This window comes from Leptodactylus fuscus, chromosome 7 (genome assembly GCF_031893055.1).
Source record: "Leptodactylus fuscus isolate aLepFus1 chromosome 7, aLepFus1.hap2, whole genome shotgun sequence".
NCBI lineage: Eukaryota > Metazoa > Chordata > Amphibia > Anura > Leptodactylidae > Leptodactylus > Leptodactylus fuscus.
Genome location: NC_134271.1, coordinates 11,653,359 through 11,673,949, shown reverse-complemented (window position 1 = coordinate 11,673,949; position 20,591 = coordinate 11,653,359). Strand labels below are relative to the sequence as shown.

The 20,591-nt window shown below is 47.6% G+C and overlaps 1 protein-coding gene across 1 annotated transcript in view; it reads right to left on the bottom strand.

The window, feature by feature from the left end:
- Window positions 1-4,605: 4,605 nt before the first annotated feature.
- The window catches only part of FADD (Fas associated via death domain), a 40,948-nt gene continuing 24,962 nt past the window's right edge, over window positions 4,606-20,591 (bottom strand). Inside the window, exon 2 of the mRNA XM_075283635.1 lies at window positions 4,606-5,712. Coding sequence (XP_075139736.1) covers window positions 5,429-5,712 — 284 coding nt within the window. The 3' untranslated portion in view covers window positions 4,606-5,428. The remainder of the gene's footprint in view (window positions 5,713-20,591) is intronic.

The window sequence follows — 20,591 nt, the reverse complement described above, 5'->3', positions numbered from 1 at the left end:
GATAGAAGGAATGTGCGCTATGTGGAATTCCAAAAACTCCACTTGAAGGAGCAACAGCTGTCTCTGCACACTGATCCCGAAGACACAATGTCCTCCTTGTCAAGGCTCCCACTAAGAGTCTCCAGAGTCCGAAAGTATAGATCAAAATGTCAAGAAAAAAAGAGAAGTTTAAGACAATGACAAATGATAATGTTATTTCCTAATATCTATCTCCTATCTATCTATCTATCTATCTATCTATCTATCGATCTCCTATTTATCTATCTATCTATCTCCTATCTATCTATCTTCTATCTCTCTCTATCTATCTATCTGTCTCCTATCTATCTATCTATCTCCTATCTATCTATCTATCTCCTATCTATCTATCTATCTATCTATCTATCTATCTATCTATCTATCTATCTATGTCTCCTATCTATCTATCTATCTATCTATCTATCTATCTATCTATCTATCTATCTATCTATCTCCTATCTATCTATCTATCTATCTCCTATCTATCTATCTATCTATCTCCTATCTATCTATCTATCTATCTATCTCCTATCTATCTATCTATCTATCTATCTATTTATCTCCTATCTATCTATCTATCTATCTATCTATCTCCTATATAGCTATCTATCTATCTCCTATCTATCTATCTATCTATCTATCTATCTATCTATCTATCATCTAGCCTTTTATTATGTGGTTTGTTGATCTATGACACAATGAGCACACACACTGTACAGATGTATACATATATATATACTTATAGGTATAATTTGTGACAATCTCCGTCTCAGACATTGGTGTCTCGGTCTGCGGTTGTTTATCATTGTGTTATCTATCTATCTGTCATCTATCTATCTATCTATCTATCTATCTATCTATCTATGTCTCCTATCTATCTATCTATCTATCTATCTGTCTCCTATCTATCTATGTCTCCTATCTATCTATCTATCTATCTATCTATCTATCTCTGTCTCCTATCTATCTATCTATCTATCTATCTATCTCTGTCTCCTATCTATCTATCTATCTATCTCTCTATCTATCTCCTATCTATCTATCTCCTATCTATCTATCTATCTATCTATCTCCTATCTATCTCCTATCTATCTATCTCCTATCTATCTATCTCCTATCTATCTATCTCCTATCTATCTATCTCCTATCTATCTATCTCCTATCTATCTATCTCCTATCTATCTATCTATCTATCTATCTATCTATCTATCTATCTCCTATCTATCTATCTCCTATCTATCTATCTATCTATCTATCTATCTATCATCTAGCCTTTTATTATGTGGTTTGTTGATCTATGACACAATGAGCACACACACTGTACAGATGTATACATATATATATACTTATAGGTATAATTTGTGACAATCTCCGTCTCAGACATTGTTGTCTCGGTCTGCGGTTGTTTATCATTGTGTTGTGAGACGTCTGGATGTGACAGTAAGTGACATGTGTCTTGAGCTGGTGATGTCGCTGTCAGTACAATGACAGGTTATGTCAGGACACGTCGCCTTCTGATGGATCATCTTGTGTTTATTACCATCAATTATCTTCTATTTCTGGATTAAACATCAGTCTTATATAAAGTGCCCCCCCTACTGGTTGTAGAAGAGTATTACTATGAAAGTAACCTACAGGAGCAAAGGAACAGGATTGTAGAAGACTTGTTATATACAGAGTCAGCTAAGTACAGGGTCAGGTACATACAGAGTTGGTTACAGGTTTGGATACAGTCAGGCTCCAGTATGTACAGAGTTCAGTGTATATACTGTATAAAGTGCATACAAGGTGGGGTACATACAGAGTCAGGTTCACACAGGGTTAGGGACATACATGGTCAGGAAAATACAAAGTTGGGTACATACAGGGTCAGGTACAAAAAGAGTTGGGTTATGGGTACATACAGGGTTCGATGCATAAAAGGATGGGTACTTACAGGGTTGGCTACATACAGGGTTGAGTTATAGGTACATATAGAGTTGTATATATGCAGAGTTAGGTACATATAGGGTTAGGTACATACAGAGTTAGGTACATACGTACATATATACGGGGTCAGGTATCTCCAGCTGGCTCTGTGCCTTGTCCCTTGGCCTGTTCTCCCAGTTACAACTTTTGGCTGTTTCTCACCACGCCTCACCAGGGGGCGCTCACTCCATATAGACATATACAGCTATACTGAACTGACTCATAGCTGTATGAATCTTTATGTAGTGAGCGCCCCCTAGCTGCAGGTATCTGCCAGGAAAATATCAGAATCCGATCAGATCCATGCAGATTTTATAACATGACCTTTGGCCTTGCACCAGTTATAATGCTGGAATCTTCTATGTAGCCGGTGGGCCGGTTGTGCCCCTCAGGCCTCAGGACCTGGGTGTAGTGACTACTCCTGCACCCCCTATGGCTATACGTGAATAGCAATGTCAGTGCAGGAATACGGTTCTCCCCTGGCTCATAGGCTCCATAACAATAGAAAACATCTGTTTCCCTGTAACACAATGATGGCGGACAGTCCCACAATCCTCTGCAGGGTCTCATCTACTGAACGTGTCAGCTCAGCTTTAGATCAGCTATTTTTGGCAAATTTAGACTTCTAGGCAAAAAGCCAAATATGAATCAGATACGGCAGCGGAGAAGACGGAATCATCTGAAATGTGGAGGAACCTGATACATGATGCCGGCCAATGTATTCCGGGGTGCAATGCCAAGTCCTGGAGCGTGCCATGAACCGTAGTCAGCCGGCCCGGATCCTCCCTGTGGTCATTTATTTAGTATCATTTTCTCTGGACAAAATCTAAGCTTTTTTTTCATGCATTGGGTATGTGATCCTGGGACACTTACGGTGCCTGCGCACGGCATGGAATTGCTACATGTGTACTGCAGTTGCCACTAGAGGGAGCTCGCTTCACACATATTTCTACAATTCCCTATAGGGAAATGGCAAACTGTTTTAGCCAGAAACAAAGAGCAAAAGTAGACGGCACCGCTCGCTCCAAAAACAACAGCAAAATGATAATCCACTGTGAAAGGTGAAATCTCTTGGGTCGGAAACCTTTTCTGACAAAAAGTGGTGCTCACAACCCTTAGAAAAAACAGTTGCAAAAATAGAGCAATAAAGATATGTGTGGGCACTCACCAATCAGTAGACGGCAAATCTTTTCTTTATATAAAAAGTATTTCTTTTATTTGAACATAATAAAACAAGTCCTCAGGGAGGGAAAGATGACATAATTGGCAAAGAAAAAAAGGCAACAGCCGTTTCGCGTTATCAAACGCTTTTTCAAGCCTAATATGCAATACCATATGTTACACTCCATGTGCTTTAAATACATCACTCAAGTTGAATTAGATTGGGAAACTCGTATGTCAATCACCAAATAGACCAATCACAAAAAAGTCTCACTGCTTCAGGACGGACCTGAAGGAGAACTACAACATAAACAAATGGCACCTAAAGAGAAAAAATAAATAACCAATCCGTAACGCGCCGACATTTACCTGTAAACAACTCGCATAGCCCAGAAGCAGGAAACTACCAATCGGCATCCTGCCGACACGCATAGCTCATCATGACTCTGCGCACATAAGATATGGGGTAGTGTGTAACCCATGCCCGCCCGGACAGGGAGACACTGATGGACTACTTACCCGGCCCGAACGCAGAGACAACCAATCTGCCTCTCGCCGATGCGCATACTTCTCTGTGATCTTGCGCATAGAGTGTGCCGAATAGGCTCTTTTCCACGCCCACCTAGGAAAGGAAGAAAAGGAAACACCCAGTGGGCAATGCGTCGATTGCTACTCCCTATTCAATGGCCGGGTGGGCACCCAGGGAGATAGAAAGAACCTCCACCCACCTCAACGGACACGCCCAACTGAAACTTCCAAACAAACAAATACCGACAAAGGATGTGTGATGACAATCGCGTCACCTCTCGGCCACATTAGAGAAAGGGAAAGGCAACATACAGAAAAGAATATCTGTATGCAGTGAGCTCCCCCTAATGGTAGCTGTATATATCTGTATGCATTGAGCTCCCTCTAGTGGTCGCTGTATAATTTGTATTTTAAGGCAATATAAAATTATTACTAAAACCATGACATTTACCCAGCTTTTCACAATCACAAAGTGCTGCCATATGTTAGCCATGGCATGCCGGCCACTCAGACTAGATGCAATGCATCGCCCTTGAGTGGAAGGAGCCCATAATCCATATTCTACACCCGTATAATCATTATTTCTTCTTTGGTCTCATTAATTGTGTTACATAAACAACTATTCTGATGTCTGGATCCCATCTGTCAATGCTGGTGGGACATAAGTGCCACCTAGAGGCTAAATGTGGTATGACATCCAGCAAAATCGGGCTGCTGACTATACAGTACTATGGCTATAATTATCTATGCATAGCAACACAGCCCCGTGTAAGTGACTACAGTACCAGCCATAGCCCTTTGATGGCGGTGGCGCTGTTCAATGAACAAATAATAGAGGACCTTTTATTAATCCAGAAAAGGCATCAAGTAATGGCTGTGCTTCTTCTTCACATCAGATTAGATTGTCTTGTAGTCTGAGATGTAAAGAAAGAACCAAAGGCAGCTCTTAATAAAGGATCTATATTTATATAGCACCAACGTAGTCTGCAGCAGTGTACATATAACCAATGGATCACATCACATTACAATGATCTTATTTGAAGTGTTTACCCAGGTACTAGTCAAGGATTAGTTAAAGTTGTCATAGTCTATGTAGAGAAACCTGCAGCTGGTCTGTACGATCACAAAGTGGGAACTAGTTGTAGTCATCAACATTACATTACTTATCATGTCCTAAGTTATATCCTGCATTATACTCCAGAGCTGCGCTCACTATTCTGCTGGTACAGTCACTGTGTACATACATTACATTACTTATCCTGTATTATACTCCAGAGCTGCGCTCACTATTCTGCTGCTGCAGTCACTGTGTACATACATTACATTACTTATCCTGTATTATACTCCAGAGCTGCGCTCACTATTGTGGTATGTTGCACTGAAACCTGCAGAATTGTGAATACGGCTCTAAAGGCTGCAATTTAGTCTCTAACCCGAAACATAGTGATTTACAGGCGCTTTTGCTGTATTTGTAACATATATTTAGTTTTTCATGATTTTTATTGCTTGTTACATGATGAGGACACATATAAAACCTATAAGTTATCTGAGTTATCAGACAAGCGCTTTGATGGATTCTAATGCATTTAGTCATCTCCAGCTTGCTGTGTAGCTCAAGGGAAGTTCCATAAATCTGTGTACAGTGAGCGCCCCCTAGTGACAGCTGCAGGTAGTAAACAAATATAACAATCACAGATCTTGTTCCATGACAATTCATAGTGCACCATGTCAGAGTCTGGAGGGTATCGGTGCCTTATGATGTGCCATGACTGAGGTTAATGGCTGTGCTGAGCTTCTCTGACACTAGTCGCATTCTGCAGTCCTCTAAGGCCTTCACCAGGACTGATATGGTGGCGCCATCTTTCTTCATTTTCTTCCACTCCCTCAGGCACTGCATCAGCTGCTCTCGCATGTCATAGCGGTTTGCATCGATCACTCGATCCATTATTACATCTGAAACCCCGAGAATCCGAATCAGTCTCTTCCATTCCTTCCCAACATTGTCACATATAATGTCAAAGGCCTGGTCAAGATGATCTGCAAGAAAATGGGGGAAAAAACATAAATGTGTGAAAATAGTGAGGACAGTGTCTATAGGATGATGGATAGATAGATAGATAGATAGATAGATAGATAGATAGATAGATACAGGGGTGAACCTATCCCTTTCGCCGCCCGAGGCGAACTACAGAAAGCCCCCCCCCCCCCGGATGAGGGGGTGGAGCGAAGGGGAGTGGCTGAGCAAAGGGGGCGCGCATATACAGGGTAGGGCGCATAAATATGTGCGCGCATATACAGGGTAGGGCGCATAAATATGTGCCCGCATAAATATGTGCGCGCATAAATGTGTGCACATATACAGGGTAGGGCGCATAAATATGTGCGCGCATAAATATGTGCGCGCGCGCATATACAGGGTAGGGCACATAAAAAAGTGCGCGCATAAATATGTGCGCGCATATACAGGGTAGGGCGCATATATATGTGCGCGCATATATGTAAGCATAATAAATATGTGCGCGCATATACAGGGTAGGGCGCATAAATATGTGCCCGCATAAATATGTGCGCGCATAAATATGTGCGCGCATATACAGGGTAGGGTGCATAAATAGGTGCGCGCATAAATAGGTGCGCGCATATAGAGGGTAGGGCGCATAAATATGTGCGCGCATATAGAGGGTAGGGCGCATAAATATGTGCATGCATAAATATGTGCGTGCATATACAGGATAGGGCGCATAAATTTGTGCGTGAATAAATATGTGCGTGCATAAATATGTGCGCGCATATATAGGGGTGAACCTATCCCTTTCGCCGCCCGAGGCGAACTACAGAAAGCCCCCCCCCCCGGATGAGGGGGTGGAGTGAAGGGGCGTGGCGGAGTCCCATGAGGCGACCTGAAGCGAGCGCTTCAGGCGGCGCTATGTCAGGACCCCAGGGAGGGCATAAATATGTGTGCGCATATACAGGGTAGGGTGCATAAATATATGCGCTCATAAATAGGTGCGCGCATATAGAGGGTAGAGCGCATAAATATGTGCGCGCATATAGAGGGTAGGGCGCATAAATATGTGCGTGCATATACAGGGTAGGGTGCATAAATATGTGCGCGCATGAGGGTAGGGTGCATAAATATGTGCGCGCATAAATATGTGTGCGCATATACAGGGTAGGGCGCATAAATATGTGCGCGCATAAATATGTGCGCGCGCGCATATACAGGGTAGGGCACATAAAAAAGTGCGCGCATAAATATGTGCGCGCATATACAGGGTAGGGCGCATATATATGTGCGCGCATATATGTAAGCATAATAAATATGTGCGCGCATATACAGAATAGGGCGCATAAATATGTGCCCGCATAAATATGTGCGCGCATAAATATGTGCGCGCATATACAGGGTAGGGTGCATAAATAGGTGCGCGCATAAATAGGTGCGCGCATATAGAGGGTAGGGCGCATAAATATGTGCGCGCATATAGAGGGTAGGGCGCATAAATATGTGCATGCATAAATATGTGCGTGCATATACAGGATAGGGCGCATAAATTTGTGCGTGAATAAATATGTGCGTGCATAAATATGTGCGCGCATATATAGGGGTGAACCTATCCCTTTCGCCGCCCGAGGCGAACTACAGAAAGCCCCCCCCCCGGATGAGGGGGTGGAGTGAAGGGGCGTGGCGGAGTCCCATGAGGCGACCTGAAGCGAGCGCTTCAGGCGGCGCTATGTCAGGACCCCAGGGAGGGCATAAATATGTGTGCGCATATACAGGGTAGGGTGCATAAATATGTGCGCTCATAAATAGGTGCGCGCATAAATAGGTGCGCGCATATAGAGGGTAGAGCGCATAAATATGTGCGCGCATATAGAGGGTAGGGCGCATAAATATGTGCGTGCATATTTATGTGCGTGCATATATATGTGCGCGCATAAATATGTGCGCGCATATACAGGGTAGGGCGCATAAATAGGTGCGCGCATAAATAGGTGCGCGCATATAGAGGGTAGGGCGCATAAATATGTGCGCGCATATACAGGGTAGGGGCGCATAAATTTGTGCGTGAATAAATATGTGCGTTCATAAATATGTGCGCGCATATACAGGGGTGAACCTATCCCTTTCGCCGCCCGAGGCGAACTACAGAAAGCCACCCCCCCCCGGATGAGGGGGTGGAGTGAAGTGGCGTGGTGGAGTCCCATGAGGCGACCTGAAGCGAGCGCTTCAGGCGGCGCTATGTCAGGACCCCAGGGAGGGCATAAATATGTGTGCGCATATACAGGGTAGGGTGCATAAATATGTGTGCTCATAAATAGGTGCGCGCATAAATAGGTGCGCGCATATAGAGGGTAGAGCGCATAAATATGTGCGTGCATAAATATGTGCGCGCATATACAGGGTAGGGGCGCATAAATTTGTGCGTGAATAAATATGTGCGTTCATAAATATGTGCGCGCATATACAGGGGTGAACCTATCCCTTTCGCCGCCCGAGGCGAACTACAGAAAGCCACCCCCCCCCCGGATGAGGGGGCGGAGTGAAGGGGTGTGGCGGAGCAAAGGGGGCATGGTGGAGCATAGGGGGCATGGTGGAGCAAAGGGGGCGGGGCTTAGCACCGTTCGCGGGCTTGCACTCTTCCTGAGCATGAGGGGAGGCTGCTAGAGCAGCGCTGCTCCAGTGGCCTCCCCAAACCACCGCTCGGTGCTAAGCCAGTCCAGGACAGGGTACAGGGTAGGGCGGATATATATGTGCGCGCATAAATATGTGCGCGCATAAATATGTGCGCGCATAAATATGTGCGCGCATAAATATGTGCGCGCATAAATATGTGCGCACAAAGATATGTGCGCACAAAGATATGTGCGCACAAAAATATGTGCGCACAAAAATATGTGCGCGCATATACAGGGTAGGGCGCATAAATATGTGTGCGCATATACAGGGTAGGGCGCATAAATATGTGCGCATATGAGGGTAGGGTGCATAAATATGTGCCCGCATAAATATGTGTGCGCATATACAGGGTAGGGCGCATAAATATGTGCGCGCATATACAGGGTAGGGCGCATAAATATGTGCGAGCATAAATATGTGTGCGCATATACAGGGTAGGGCGCATAAATATGTGCGCGCATAAATATGTGCGCGCATATACAGGGTAGGGCGCATAAAAAAGTGCGCGCATAAATATGTGCGCGCATATACAGGGTAGGGCGCATATATATGTTCGCGCATATATGTAAGCATAATAAATATGTGCGCGCATATACAGGGTAGGGCGCATAAATATGTGCCCGCATAAATATGTGCCCGCATAAATATGTGCCCGCATAAATATGTGCCCGCATATACAGGGTAGGGTGCATAAATATGTGTGCGCATAAATAGGTGCGCGCATAAATAGGTGCGCGTATATAGAGGGTAGAGCGCATAAATATGTGCGCGCATATAGAGGGTAGGGCGCATAAATATGTGCGTGCATATTTATGTGCGTGCATATATATGTGCGCGCATAAATATGTGCGCGCATACACAGGGTAGGGCGCATAAATTTGTGCGCGCATAAATTTGTGCGCGCATAAATATGTGTGCGCATATACAGGGTAGGGCGCATAAATATGTGCGTGCATAAATATGTGCGCGCATATACAGGGTAGGGCGCATAAATTTGTGCGTGCATAAATATGTGCGCGCATATACAGGGGTGAACCTATCCCTTTCGCCGCCCGAGGCGAACTACAGAAAGCCCCCCCCCCCGGATGAGGGGGCGGAGTGAAGGGGCGTGGCGGAGCAAAGGGGGCATGGTGGAGCAAAGGGGGCGGGGCTTAGCGCCGTTCGCGGGCTTGTTCTCTGCCTGAGCGTGAGGGGAGGCTGCTTGAGCAGCGCTGCTCCAGTGGCCCCCCCAAAACACCGCTCGGTGCTAAGCCAGTCCAGGACAGGGTACAGGGTAGGGCGGATATATATGTGCGCGCAAAAATATGTGCGCGCAAATATATGTGCGCGCAAATACAGGGTAGGGCGCATAAATATGTGCGCGCATATAAAGGGTAGGGCGCATAAATATGTGCGCGCATGAGGGTAGGGTGCATAAATATGTGCGCGCATAAATATGTGTGCGCATATACAGGGTAGGGCGCATAAATATGTGCGCGCATAAATATGTGCGTGCGCGCGCGCATATACAGGGTAGGGCGCATAAATAGGTGCGCGCATAAATAGGTGCGCGCATAAATAGGTGCGCGCATAAATAGGTGCGCGCATAAATAGGTGCGCGCATATAGAGGGGTGAACCTATCCCTTTCGCCGCCCGAGGCGAACTACAGAAAGCCCCCCCCCCCCCCGGATGAGGGGGCGGAGTGAAGGGGCGTGGCGGAGTCCCATGAGGCGACCTGAAGCGAGCGCTTCAGGCGGCGCTATGTCAGGACCCCAGGGAGGGCATAAATATGTGCGCGCATATACAGGGTAGGGTGCATAAATATGTGCGCTCATAAATAGGTGCGCGCAAAAATAGGTGCGCGCATATAGAGGGTAGAGCGCATAAATATGTGCGCGCATATAGAGGGTAGGGCGCATAAATATGTGCGTGCATATTTATGTGCGTGCATATATATGTGCGCACATAAATATGTGCGCGCATATACAGGGTAGGGCGCATAAATTTGTGCGCGCATAAATATGTGCTCGCATAAATATGTGCGCGCATAAATATGTGTGCACATATACAGGGTAGGGCGCATAAATATGTGCGTGCATAAATATGTGCGCGCATATACAGGGTAGGGCGCATAAATATGTGTGCGCATAAATAGGTGCGCGCATAAATAGGTGCGCGCATAAATAGGTGCGCGTATATAGAGGGTAGGGCGCATAAATATGTGCGTGCATATTTATGTGCGTGCATATATATGTGCGCGCATAAATATGTGCGCGCATATACAGGGTAGGGCGCATAAATTTGTGCTAGCATAAATATGTGCTCGCATAAATATGTGTGCGCATATACAGGGTAGGGCGCATAAATATGTGCGTGCATAAATATGTGGGCGCATATACAGGGTAGGGCGCATAAATTTGTGCGTGCATAAATATGTGCGCGCATATACAGGGATGAACCTATCCCTTTCGCCGCCCGAGGCGAACTACAGAAAGCCCCCCCCCCCCCCGGATGAGGGGGCGGAGTGAAGGGGCGTGGCGGAGCAAACGGGGCATGGTGGAGCAAAGGGGGCATGGTGGAGCAAAGGGGGCGGGGCTTAGCGCCGTTCGCGGGCTTGTTCTCTGCCTGAGCGTGAGGGGAGGCTGCTTGAGCAGCGCTGCTCCAGTGGCCCCCCCAAACCACCGCTCGGTGCTAAGCCAGTCCAGGACAGGGTACAGGGTAGGGCGGATATATATGTGCGCGCAAAAATATGTGTGCGCAAATATATGTGCGCGCATATACAGGGTAGGGCGCATTAATATGTGCGCGCATATAAAGGGTAGGGCGCATAAATATGTGCGCGCATGAGGGTAGGGTGCAAAAATATGTGCGCGCAAATATATGTGCGCGCATATACAGGGTAGGGCGCATAAATATGTGCGCGCATAAATATGTGCGCGCATATACAGGGTAGGGCACATAAAAAAGTGCGCGCATAAATATGTGCGCGCATATACAGGGTAGGGCGCATAAATAGGTGCGCGCATATAGAGGGTAGGGCGCAAAAATATGTGCGTGCATAAATATGTGCGCGCATATACAGGGGTGAACCTATCCCTTTCGCCGCCCGAGGCGAACTACAGAAAGCCCCCCCCCCCCCCGGATGAGGGGGCGGAGTGAAGGGGCGTGGCGGAGTCCCATGAGGCGACCTGAAGCGAGCGCTTCAGGCGGCGCTATGTCAGGACCCCAGGGAGGGCATAAATATGTGCACGCATATACAGGGTAGGGTGCATAAATATGTGCGCTCATAAATAGGTGCGCGCAAAAATAGGTGCGCGCATATAGAGGGTAGAGCGCATAAATATGTGCGCGCATATAGAGGGTAGGGCGCATAAATATGTGCGTGCATATTTATGTGCGTGCATATATATGTGCGCACATAAATATGTGCGCGCATATACAGGGTAGGGCGCATAAATTTGTGCGCGCATAAATATGTGCTCGCATAAATATGTGCGCGCATAAATATGTGTGCACATATACAGGGTAGGGCGCATAAATATGTGCGTGCATAAATATGTGCGCGCATATACAGGGTAGGGCGCATAAATTTGTGCGTGAATAAATATGTGCGTTCATAAATATGTGCGCGCATATACAGGGGTGAACCTATCCCTTTCGCCGCCCGAGGCGAACTACAGAAAGCCCCCCCCCCCCCCCGGATGAGGGGGCGGAGTGAAGGGGCGTGGAGGAGCAAAGGGGGCATGGTGTAGCAAAGGGGGCATGGTGGAGCAAAGGCGGCGGGGCTTAGCGCCGTTCGCGGGCTTGCTCTCTTCCTGAGCGTGAGGGGAGGCTGCTGGAGCAGCGCTGCTCCACTGGCCTCCCCAAACCACCGCTCGGTGCTAAGCCACTCCAGGACAGGGTATAGGGTAGGGCGGATATATATGTGCGCGCATAAATATGTGCGCGCATAAATATGTGTGCGCATATACAGGGTAGGGCGCATAAATATGTGCGCGCATAAATATGTGCGCGCATAAACAGGGTAGGGCACATAAAAAAGTGCGCGCATAAATATGTGCGCGCATATACAGGGTAGGGCGCATATATATGTGCGCGCATATATGTAAGCATAATAAATATTTGCGCGCATATACAGGGTAGGGCGCATAAATATGTGCCCGCATAAATATGTGCCCGCATAAATATGTGCGCGCATATACAGGATAGGGTGCATAAATATGTGCGCGCATAAATAGGTGCGCGCATAAATAGGTGCGCGCACATAGAGGGTAGGGCGCATAAATATGTGCGCGCATATAGAGGGTAGGGCGCATAAATATGTGCGTGCATAAATATGTGCGCGCATATACAGGGTAGGGCGCATAAATTTGTGCGTGAATAAATATGTGCGTGCATAAATATGTGCGCACATATACAGGGGTGAACCTTTCCCTTTCGCCGCCCGAGGCGAACTACAGAAAGCCCCCCCTCCCCCGGATGAGGGGGTGGAGTGAAGGGGCGTGGCGGAGTCCCATGAGGCGACCTGAAGCGAGCGCTTCAGGCGGCGCTATGTCAGGACCCCAGGGAAGGCATAAATATGTGCGCACATATACAGGGTAGGGCGCATATACAGGGTAGGGCGCATAAATATGTGCGCGCATAATTATGTGCGCGCATATACAGAGTAGGGCGCATAAATATGTGCCCGCATAAATATGTGCCCGCATAAATATGTGCCCGCATATACAGGGTAGTGCGCATAAATATGTGCGCGCATAAATATGTGTGCACGTGTACAGGGTAGGGCGCATAAATAGGTGCGCACATAAATAGGTGCGCGCATAAATAGGTGCGCGCATAAATAGGTGCGCGCATAAATAGGTGCGCGCATAAATAGGTGCGCGCATATAGAGGGTAGGGCACATAAATATGTGCGTGCATATTTATGTGCGGGCATAAATATGTGCTCGCATATACAGGGTAGGGCGCATAAATTTGTGCGCGAATAAATATGTGCGTTCATAAATATGTGCGCGCATATACAGGGGTGAACCTATCCCTTTCGCCGCCCGAGGCGAACTACAGAAAGCCGCCCCCCCCCCCCCCCCCCCCCCGGATTAGGGGACGGAGCGAAGGGGCGTGGCGGAGCAAAGGGGGCGTGGTGGCGCAAAGGGGGCGGTGCTTAGCGCCGTTCGCAGGCAGAGAGCAGGCACTGAGAGGATTTGCTCTCTGCCTGAGCGTGAGCGGAGGCTGCTGGAGCAGCGCTGCTCCAGTGGCCTCCCCAAACCACCGCTCGGTGCTAAGCCAGTCTAGGACAGCTTGTGCGTGCATAAATATGTGCGCGCATATATATGTGCGCGCATATACAGATATACAGGGTAGGGCGCACATACAGGGTAGGGCGGATATATATGTGCACGCATAAATATGTGCGTGCATATACAGGGTAGGGCGCATAAATATGTGCGCGCATATACAGGGTAGGGCGCATAAATATGTGCGCGCATAAATATGTGTGCGCATATACAGGGTAGGGCGCATAAATATGTGCGCGCATAAATATGTGCGCACAAAAATATGTGCGCACAAAAATATGTGCGTGCATATACAGGGTAGGGCGCATAAATATGTGTGCGCATATACAGGGTAGGGCGCATAAATATGTGCGCGCATAAATATGTGCGCACACATACAGGGTTGCGTGGATAAATATGTGCGCGCATAAATATGTGCGCGCATAAATATGTGCACACATATACAGGGTAGGGCGTATATACAGGGTAGGGCGCATAAATATGTGCACGCATATACAGGGTAGGGCGCATATAAATGTGCGCGCATATATGTAAGCATAATAAATATGTGCTCGCATATACAGGGTAGGGCGCATAAATATGTGCGAGCATAAATATGTGTGCGCATATACAGGGTAGGGCGCATAAATATGTGCGCGAATAAATATGTGCGCGCATATACAGGGTAGGGCGCATAAAAAAGTGCGCGCATAAATATGTGCGCGCATATACAGGGTAGGGCGCATATATATGTTCGCGCATATATGTAAGCATAATAAATATGTGCGCGCATATAAAGGGTAGGGCGCATAAATATGTGCGCGCATAAATATGTGCCCGCATAAATATGTGCCCGCATAAATATGTGCCCGCATATACAGGGTAGGGTGCATAAATATGTGCGCTCATAAATAGGTGCGCGCATAAATAGGTGCGCGCATATAGAGGGTAGAGCGCATAAATATGTGCGCGCATATAGAGGGTAGGGCGCATAAATATGTGCGTGCATATTTATGTGCGTGCATATATATGTGCGCGCATAAATATGTGCGCGCATAAATATGTGCGCGCATATACAGGGTAGGGCGCATAAATTTGTGCGCGCATAAATATGTGCGCGCATAAATATGTGCGCGCATATACAGGGTAGGGCGCATAAATATGTGCGTGCATAAATATGTGCGTGCATATACAGGGTAGGGGCGCATAAATTTGTGCATGAATAAATCTGTGCGTTCATAAATATGTGCGCGCATATACAGGGGTGAACCTATCCCTTTCGCCGCTCGAGGCGAACTACAGAAAGCCCCCCCCCTCCCCCCGGATGAGGGGGCGGAGTGAAGGGGCGTGGCGGAGCAAAGGGGGCATGGTGGAGCAAAGGGGGCATGGTGGAGCAAAGGGGGCGGGGCTTAGCGCCGTTCGCGGGCTTGCTCTCTTCCTGAGCGTGAGGGGAGGCTGCTGGAGCAGCGCTGCTCCAGTGGCCTCCCCAAACCACCGCTCGGTGCTAAGCCAGTCCAGGACAGGGTACAGGGTAGGGCGGATATATATGTGCGCGCAAAAATATTTGCGCGCAAAAATATGTGCGCACAAAAATATGTGCGCACAAAAATATGTGCGCACAAAAATATGTGCGCACAAAAATATGTGCGCGCATATACAGGGTAGGGCGCATAAATATGTGCGCGCATATACAGGGTAGGGCGCATAAATATGTGCGCGCATGAGGGTAGGGTGCATAAATATGTGCCCGTATAAATATGTGTGCACATATACAGGGTAGGGCGCATAAATATGTGCGCGCATAAATATGTGCGCGCATATACAGGGTAGGGCGCATAAATATGTGCGAGCATAAATATGTGTGCGCATATACAGGGTAGGGCGCATAAATATGTGCGCGCATATACAGGGTAGGGCGCATAAAAAAGTGCGCGCATAAATATGTGCGCGCATATACAGGGTAGGGCGCATATATATGTTTGCGCATATATGTAAGCATAATAAATATGTGCGCGCATATACAGGGTAGGGCGCATAAATATGTGCCCGCATAAATATGTGCCCGCATAAATATGTGCCCGCATAAATATGTGCCCGCATATACAGGGTAGGGTGCATAAATATGTGTGCGCATAAATAGGTGCGCGCATAAATAGGTGCGCACATATAGAGGGTAGAGCGCATAAATATGTGCGCGCATATAGAGGGTAGGGCGCATAAATATGTACGTGCATAAATATGTGCGCGCATATACAGGGTAGGGCGCATAAATTTGTGCGTGAATAAATATGTGCGTGCATAAATATGTGCGCGCATATACAGGGGTGAACCTATCCCTTTCGCCGCCCCCGGATGAGGGGGTGGAGTGAAGGGGTGTGGCGGAGTCCCATGAGGCGACCTGAAGCGAGCGCTTCAGGCGGCGCTATGTCAGGACCCCAGGGAGGGCTTAAATATGTGCGCGCATATACAGGGTAGGGCGCATATACAGGGTAGGGCGCATAAATATGTGCGCGCATAATTACGTGCGCGCATATACAGAGTAGGGCGCATAAATATGTACGCGCATAAATATGTGCCCGCATAAATATGAGCGCGCATATACAGGGTAGGGCGCATATATATGTGCGCGCATAAATAGGTGCGCGCATAAATAGGTGCATAAATAGGTGCGTGCATATTTATGTGCGAGCATAAATATGTGCTCGCATATACAGGGTAGGGCGCATAAATTTGTGCGCGAATAAATATGTGCGTGCATAAATATGTGCGCGCATATACAGGGGTGAACCCTTTCGCCGCCCGAGGCGAACTACAGAAAGCCGCCCCCCTCCCCCGGATGAGGGGACGGAGCGAAGGGGCGTGGCGGAGCAAAGGGGGCGGTGCTTAGCGCCGTTCGCAGGCAGAGAGCAGGCACTGAGAGGATTTGCTCTCTGCCTGAGCGTGAGCGGAGGCTGCTGGAGCAGCGCTGCTCCAGTGGCCTCCCCAAACCACCGCTCGGTGCTAAGCCAGTCTAGGACAGCTTGTGCGTGCATAAATATGTGCGCGCATATATATGTGCGCGCATATACAGATATACAGGGTAGGGCGCATATACAGGGTAGGGCGCATATACAGGGTAGGGCGCATAAATATGTGCGCGCATATACAGGGTAGGGCGCATAAATATGTGCGCACATAAAGATGTGCACACACATACAGGGTTGCGCGCATAAATATGTGCACACATATACAGGGTAGGGCGTATATACAGGGTAGGGCGCATAAATATGTGCACGCATATACAGGGTAGGGCGCATATATATGTGCGCGCATATATGTAAGCATAATAAATATGTGCGCGCATATACAGGGTAGGGCGCATAAATATGTGCGAGCATAAATATGTGTGCGCATATACAGGGTAGGGCGCATAAATATGTGCGCGCATTAATATGTGCGCCCATATACAGGGTAGGGTGCATAAATATGTGCGCTCATAAATAGGTGCGCGCATAAATAGGTGCGCGCATATAGAGGGTAGAGCACATAAATATGTGCGCGCATATAGAGGGTAGGGAGCATAAATATGTGCGTGCATATTTATGTGCGTGCATAAATATGTGCGCGCATATACAGGGTAGGGCGCATAAATTTGTGCGCGCATAAATATGTGCTCGCATAAATATGTGCGCGCATAAATATGTGTGCGCATATACAGGGTAGGGCGCATAAATATGTGCGTGCATAAATATGTGCGCGCATATACAGGGTAGGGGCGCATAAATTTGTGCGTGAATAAATATGTGCGTTCATAAATATGTGCGCGCATATACAGGGGTGAACCTATCCCTTTCGCCGCCAGAGGCGAACTACAGAAAGCCCCCCCCCCGGATGAGGGGGCGGAGTGAAGGGGCATGGCGGAGCAAAGGGGGCATGGTGGAGCAAAGGGGGCATGGTGGAGCAAAGGGGGCGGGGCTTAGCGCCGTTCGCGGGCTTGCTCTCTTCCTGAGCGTGAGGGGAGGCTGATGGAGCAGCGCTGCTCCAGTGGCCTCCCCAAACCACCGCTCGGTGCTAAGCCAGTCCAGGACAGGGTACAGGGTAGGGCGGATATATATGTGCGCGCATAAATATGTGCGCGCAAAAATATGTGCGCGCAAAAATATGTGCGCGCAAAAATATGTGCGCACAAAAATATGTGCGCACAAAAATATGTGCGCACAAAAATATGTGCGCGCATATACAGGGTAGGGCGCATAAATATGTGCGCGCACATACAGGGTAGGGCGCATAAATATGTGCGCGCATGAGGGTAGGGTGCATAAATATGTGCCCGCATAAATATGTGTGCGCATATACAGGGTAGGGCGCATAAATATGTGCGCGCATAAATATGTGCGCGCATATACAGGGTAGGGCACAGAAAAAAGTGCGCGCATAAATATGTGCGCGCATATACAGGGTAGGGCGCATATATATGTGCGCGCATATATGTAAGCATAATAAATATGTGCGCGCATATACAGGGTAGGGCGCATAAATATGTGCGAGCATAAATATGTGTGCGCATATACAGGGTAGGGCGCATAAATATGTGTGCGCATAAATATTTGCGCGCATATACAGGGTAGGGTGCATAAATATGTGTGCGCATAAATAGGTGCGCGCATAAATAGGTGCGCGCATATAGAGGGTAGAGCGCATAAATATGTGCGCGCATATAGAGGGTAGGGCGCATAAATATGTGCGTGCATATTTATGTGCGTGCATATATATGTGCGCGCATATACAGGGTAAGGCGCATAAATTTGTGCGTGCATAAATATGTGCGCGCATAAATATGTGCGCGCATAAATATGTGCGCGCATAAATATGTGCGCGCATAAATATGTGCACGCATATACAGGGTAGGGCGCATAAATATGTGCGTGCATAAATATGTGCGCGCATATACAGGGTAGGGCGCATAAATATGTGCGCGCATGAGGGTAGGGTGCATAAATATGTGCGCGCATAAATATGTGCGCGCATAAATATGTGCGCACAAAAATATGTGCGCACAAAAATATGTGCGCACAAAAATATGTGCGTGCATATACAGGGTAGGGCGCATAAATATGTGCGCGCATATACAGGGTAGGGCCCATAAATATGTGCGCGCATAAATATGTGCGCACATATACAGGGTTGCGCGGATAAATATGTGCGCGCATAAATATGTGCGCGCATAAATATGTGCACACATATACAGGGTAGGGCGTATATACAGGGTAGGGCGCATAAATATGTGTGCGCATATACAGGGTAGGGCGCTTAAATATGCGCGCATAAATATGTGCGCGCATAAACAGGGTAGGGCACATAAAAAAGTGCGCGCATAAATATGTGCGCGCATATACAGGGTAGGGCGCATATATATGTGCGCGCATATATGTAAGCATAATAAATATGTGCGCGCATATACAGGGTAGGGCGCATAAATAGGTGCGCGCATAAATAGGTGCGCGCATAAATAGGTGCGCGCATAAATAGGTGCGCGCATAAATAGGTGCGCGCATATAGAGGGTAGGGCGCATAAATATGTGCGCGCATATAGAGGGTAGGGCGCATAAATATGTGCGTGCATAAATATGTGCGCGCATATACAGGGTAGGGCGCATAAATTTGTGCGTGCATAAATATGTGCGCGCATATACAGGGGTGAACCTATCCCTTTCGCCGCCCGAGGCGAACTACACAAAGCCCCCCCCCGGATGAGGGGGTGGAGTGAAGGGGCGTGGCGGAGTCCCATGAGGCGACCTGAAGCGAGCGCTTCAGGCGGCGCTATGTCAGGACCCCAAAGAGGGCATAAATATGTGCGCGCATATACAGCGTAGGGCGCATATACAGGGTAGGGCGCATAAATATGTGCGCGCATAATTACGTGCGCGCATATACAGAGTAGGGCGCATAAATATGTGCGCGCATAAATATGTGCCCACATAAATATGAGCGCGCATATACAGGGTAGGGCGCATAAATATGTGCGCGCACAAATAGGTGCGCGCATAAATAGGTGCGCGCATAAATAGGTGCGCGCATAAATAGGTGCGCGCATAAATAGGTGCGCGCATAAATAGGTGCGCGCATAAATAGGTGCGCGCATATAGAGAGTAGGGCCCATAAATATGTGCGCACAAAAATATGTGCGTGCATATACAGGGTAGGGCGCATAAATATGTGCGCGCATATACAGGGTAGGGCCCATAAATATGTGCGCGCATAAATATGTGCGCACATATACAGGGTTGCGCGGATAAATATGTGCGCGCATAAATATGTGCGCGCATAAATATGTGCACACATATACAGGGTAGGGCGTATATACAGGGTAGGGCGCATAAATATGTGCACGCATATACAGGGTAGGGCGCATATATATGTGCGCGCATATATGTAATTATAATAAATATGTGCGCGCATATACAGGGTAGGGCGCATAAATATGTGCGCGCATAAATATGTGTGCGCATATACAGGGTAGGGCGCATAAAAAAGTGCGCGCATAAATATGTGCGCGCATATACAAGGTAGGGCATATATATGTTCGCGCATATATGTAAGCATAATAAATATGTGCGCGCATATACAGGGTAGGGCGCATAAATATGTGTGCGCATAAATAGGTGCGCGCATAAATAGGTGCGCGCATATAGAGGGTAGAGCGCATAAATATGTGCGCGCATATAGAGGGTAGGGCGCATAAATATGTGCGTGCATATTTATGTGCGCGCATAAATATGTGCGCGCATAAATATGTGCGCGCATAAATATGTGCGCGCATAAATATGTGCGCGCATAAATATGTGCGCGCATATACAGGGTAGGGTGCATAAATATGTGCGTGCATAAATATGTGCGCGCATATACAGGGTAGGGCGCATAAATTTGTGCGTGCATAAATATGTGCGCGCATATACAGGGTAGGGTGCATAAATATGTGCCGCGCATGAGGGTAGGGTGC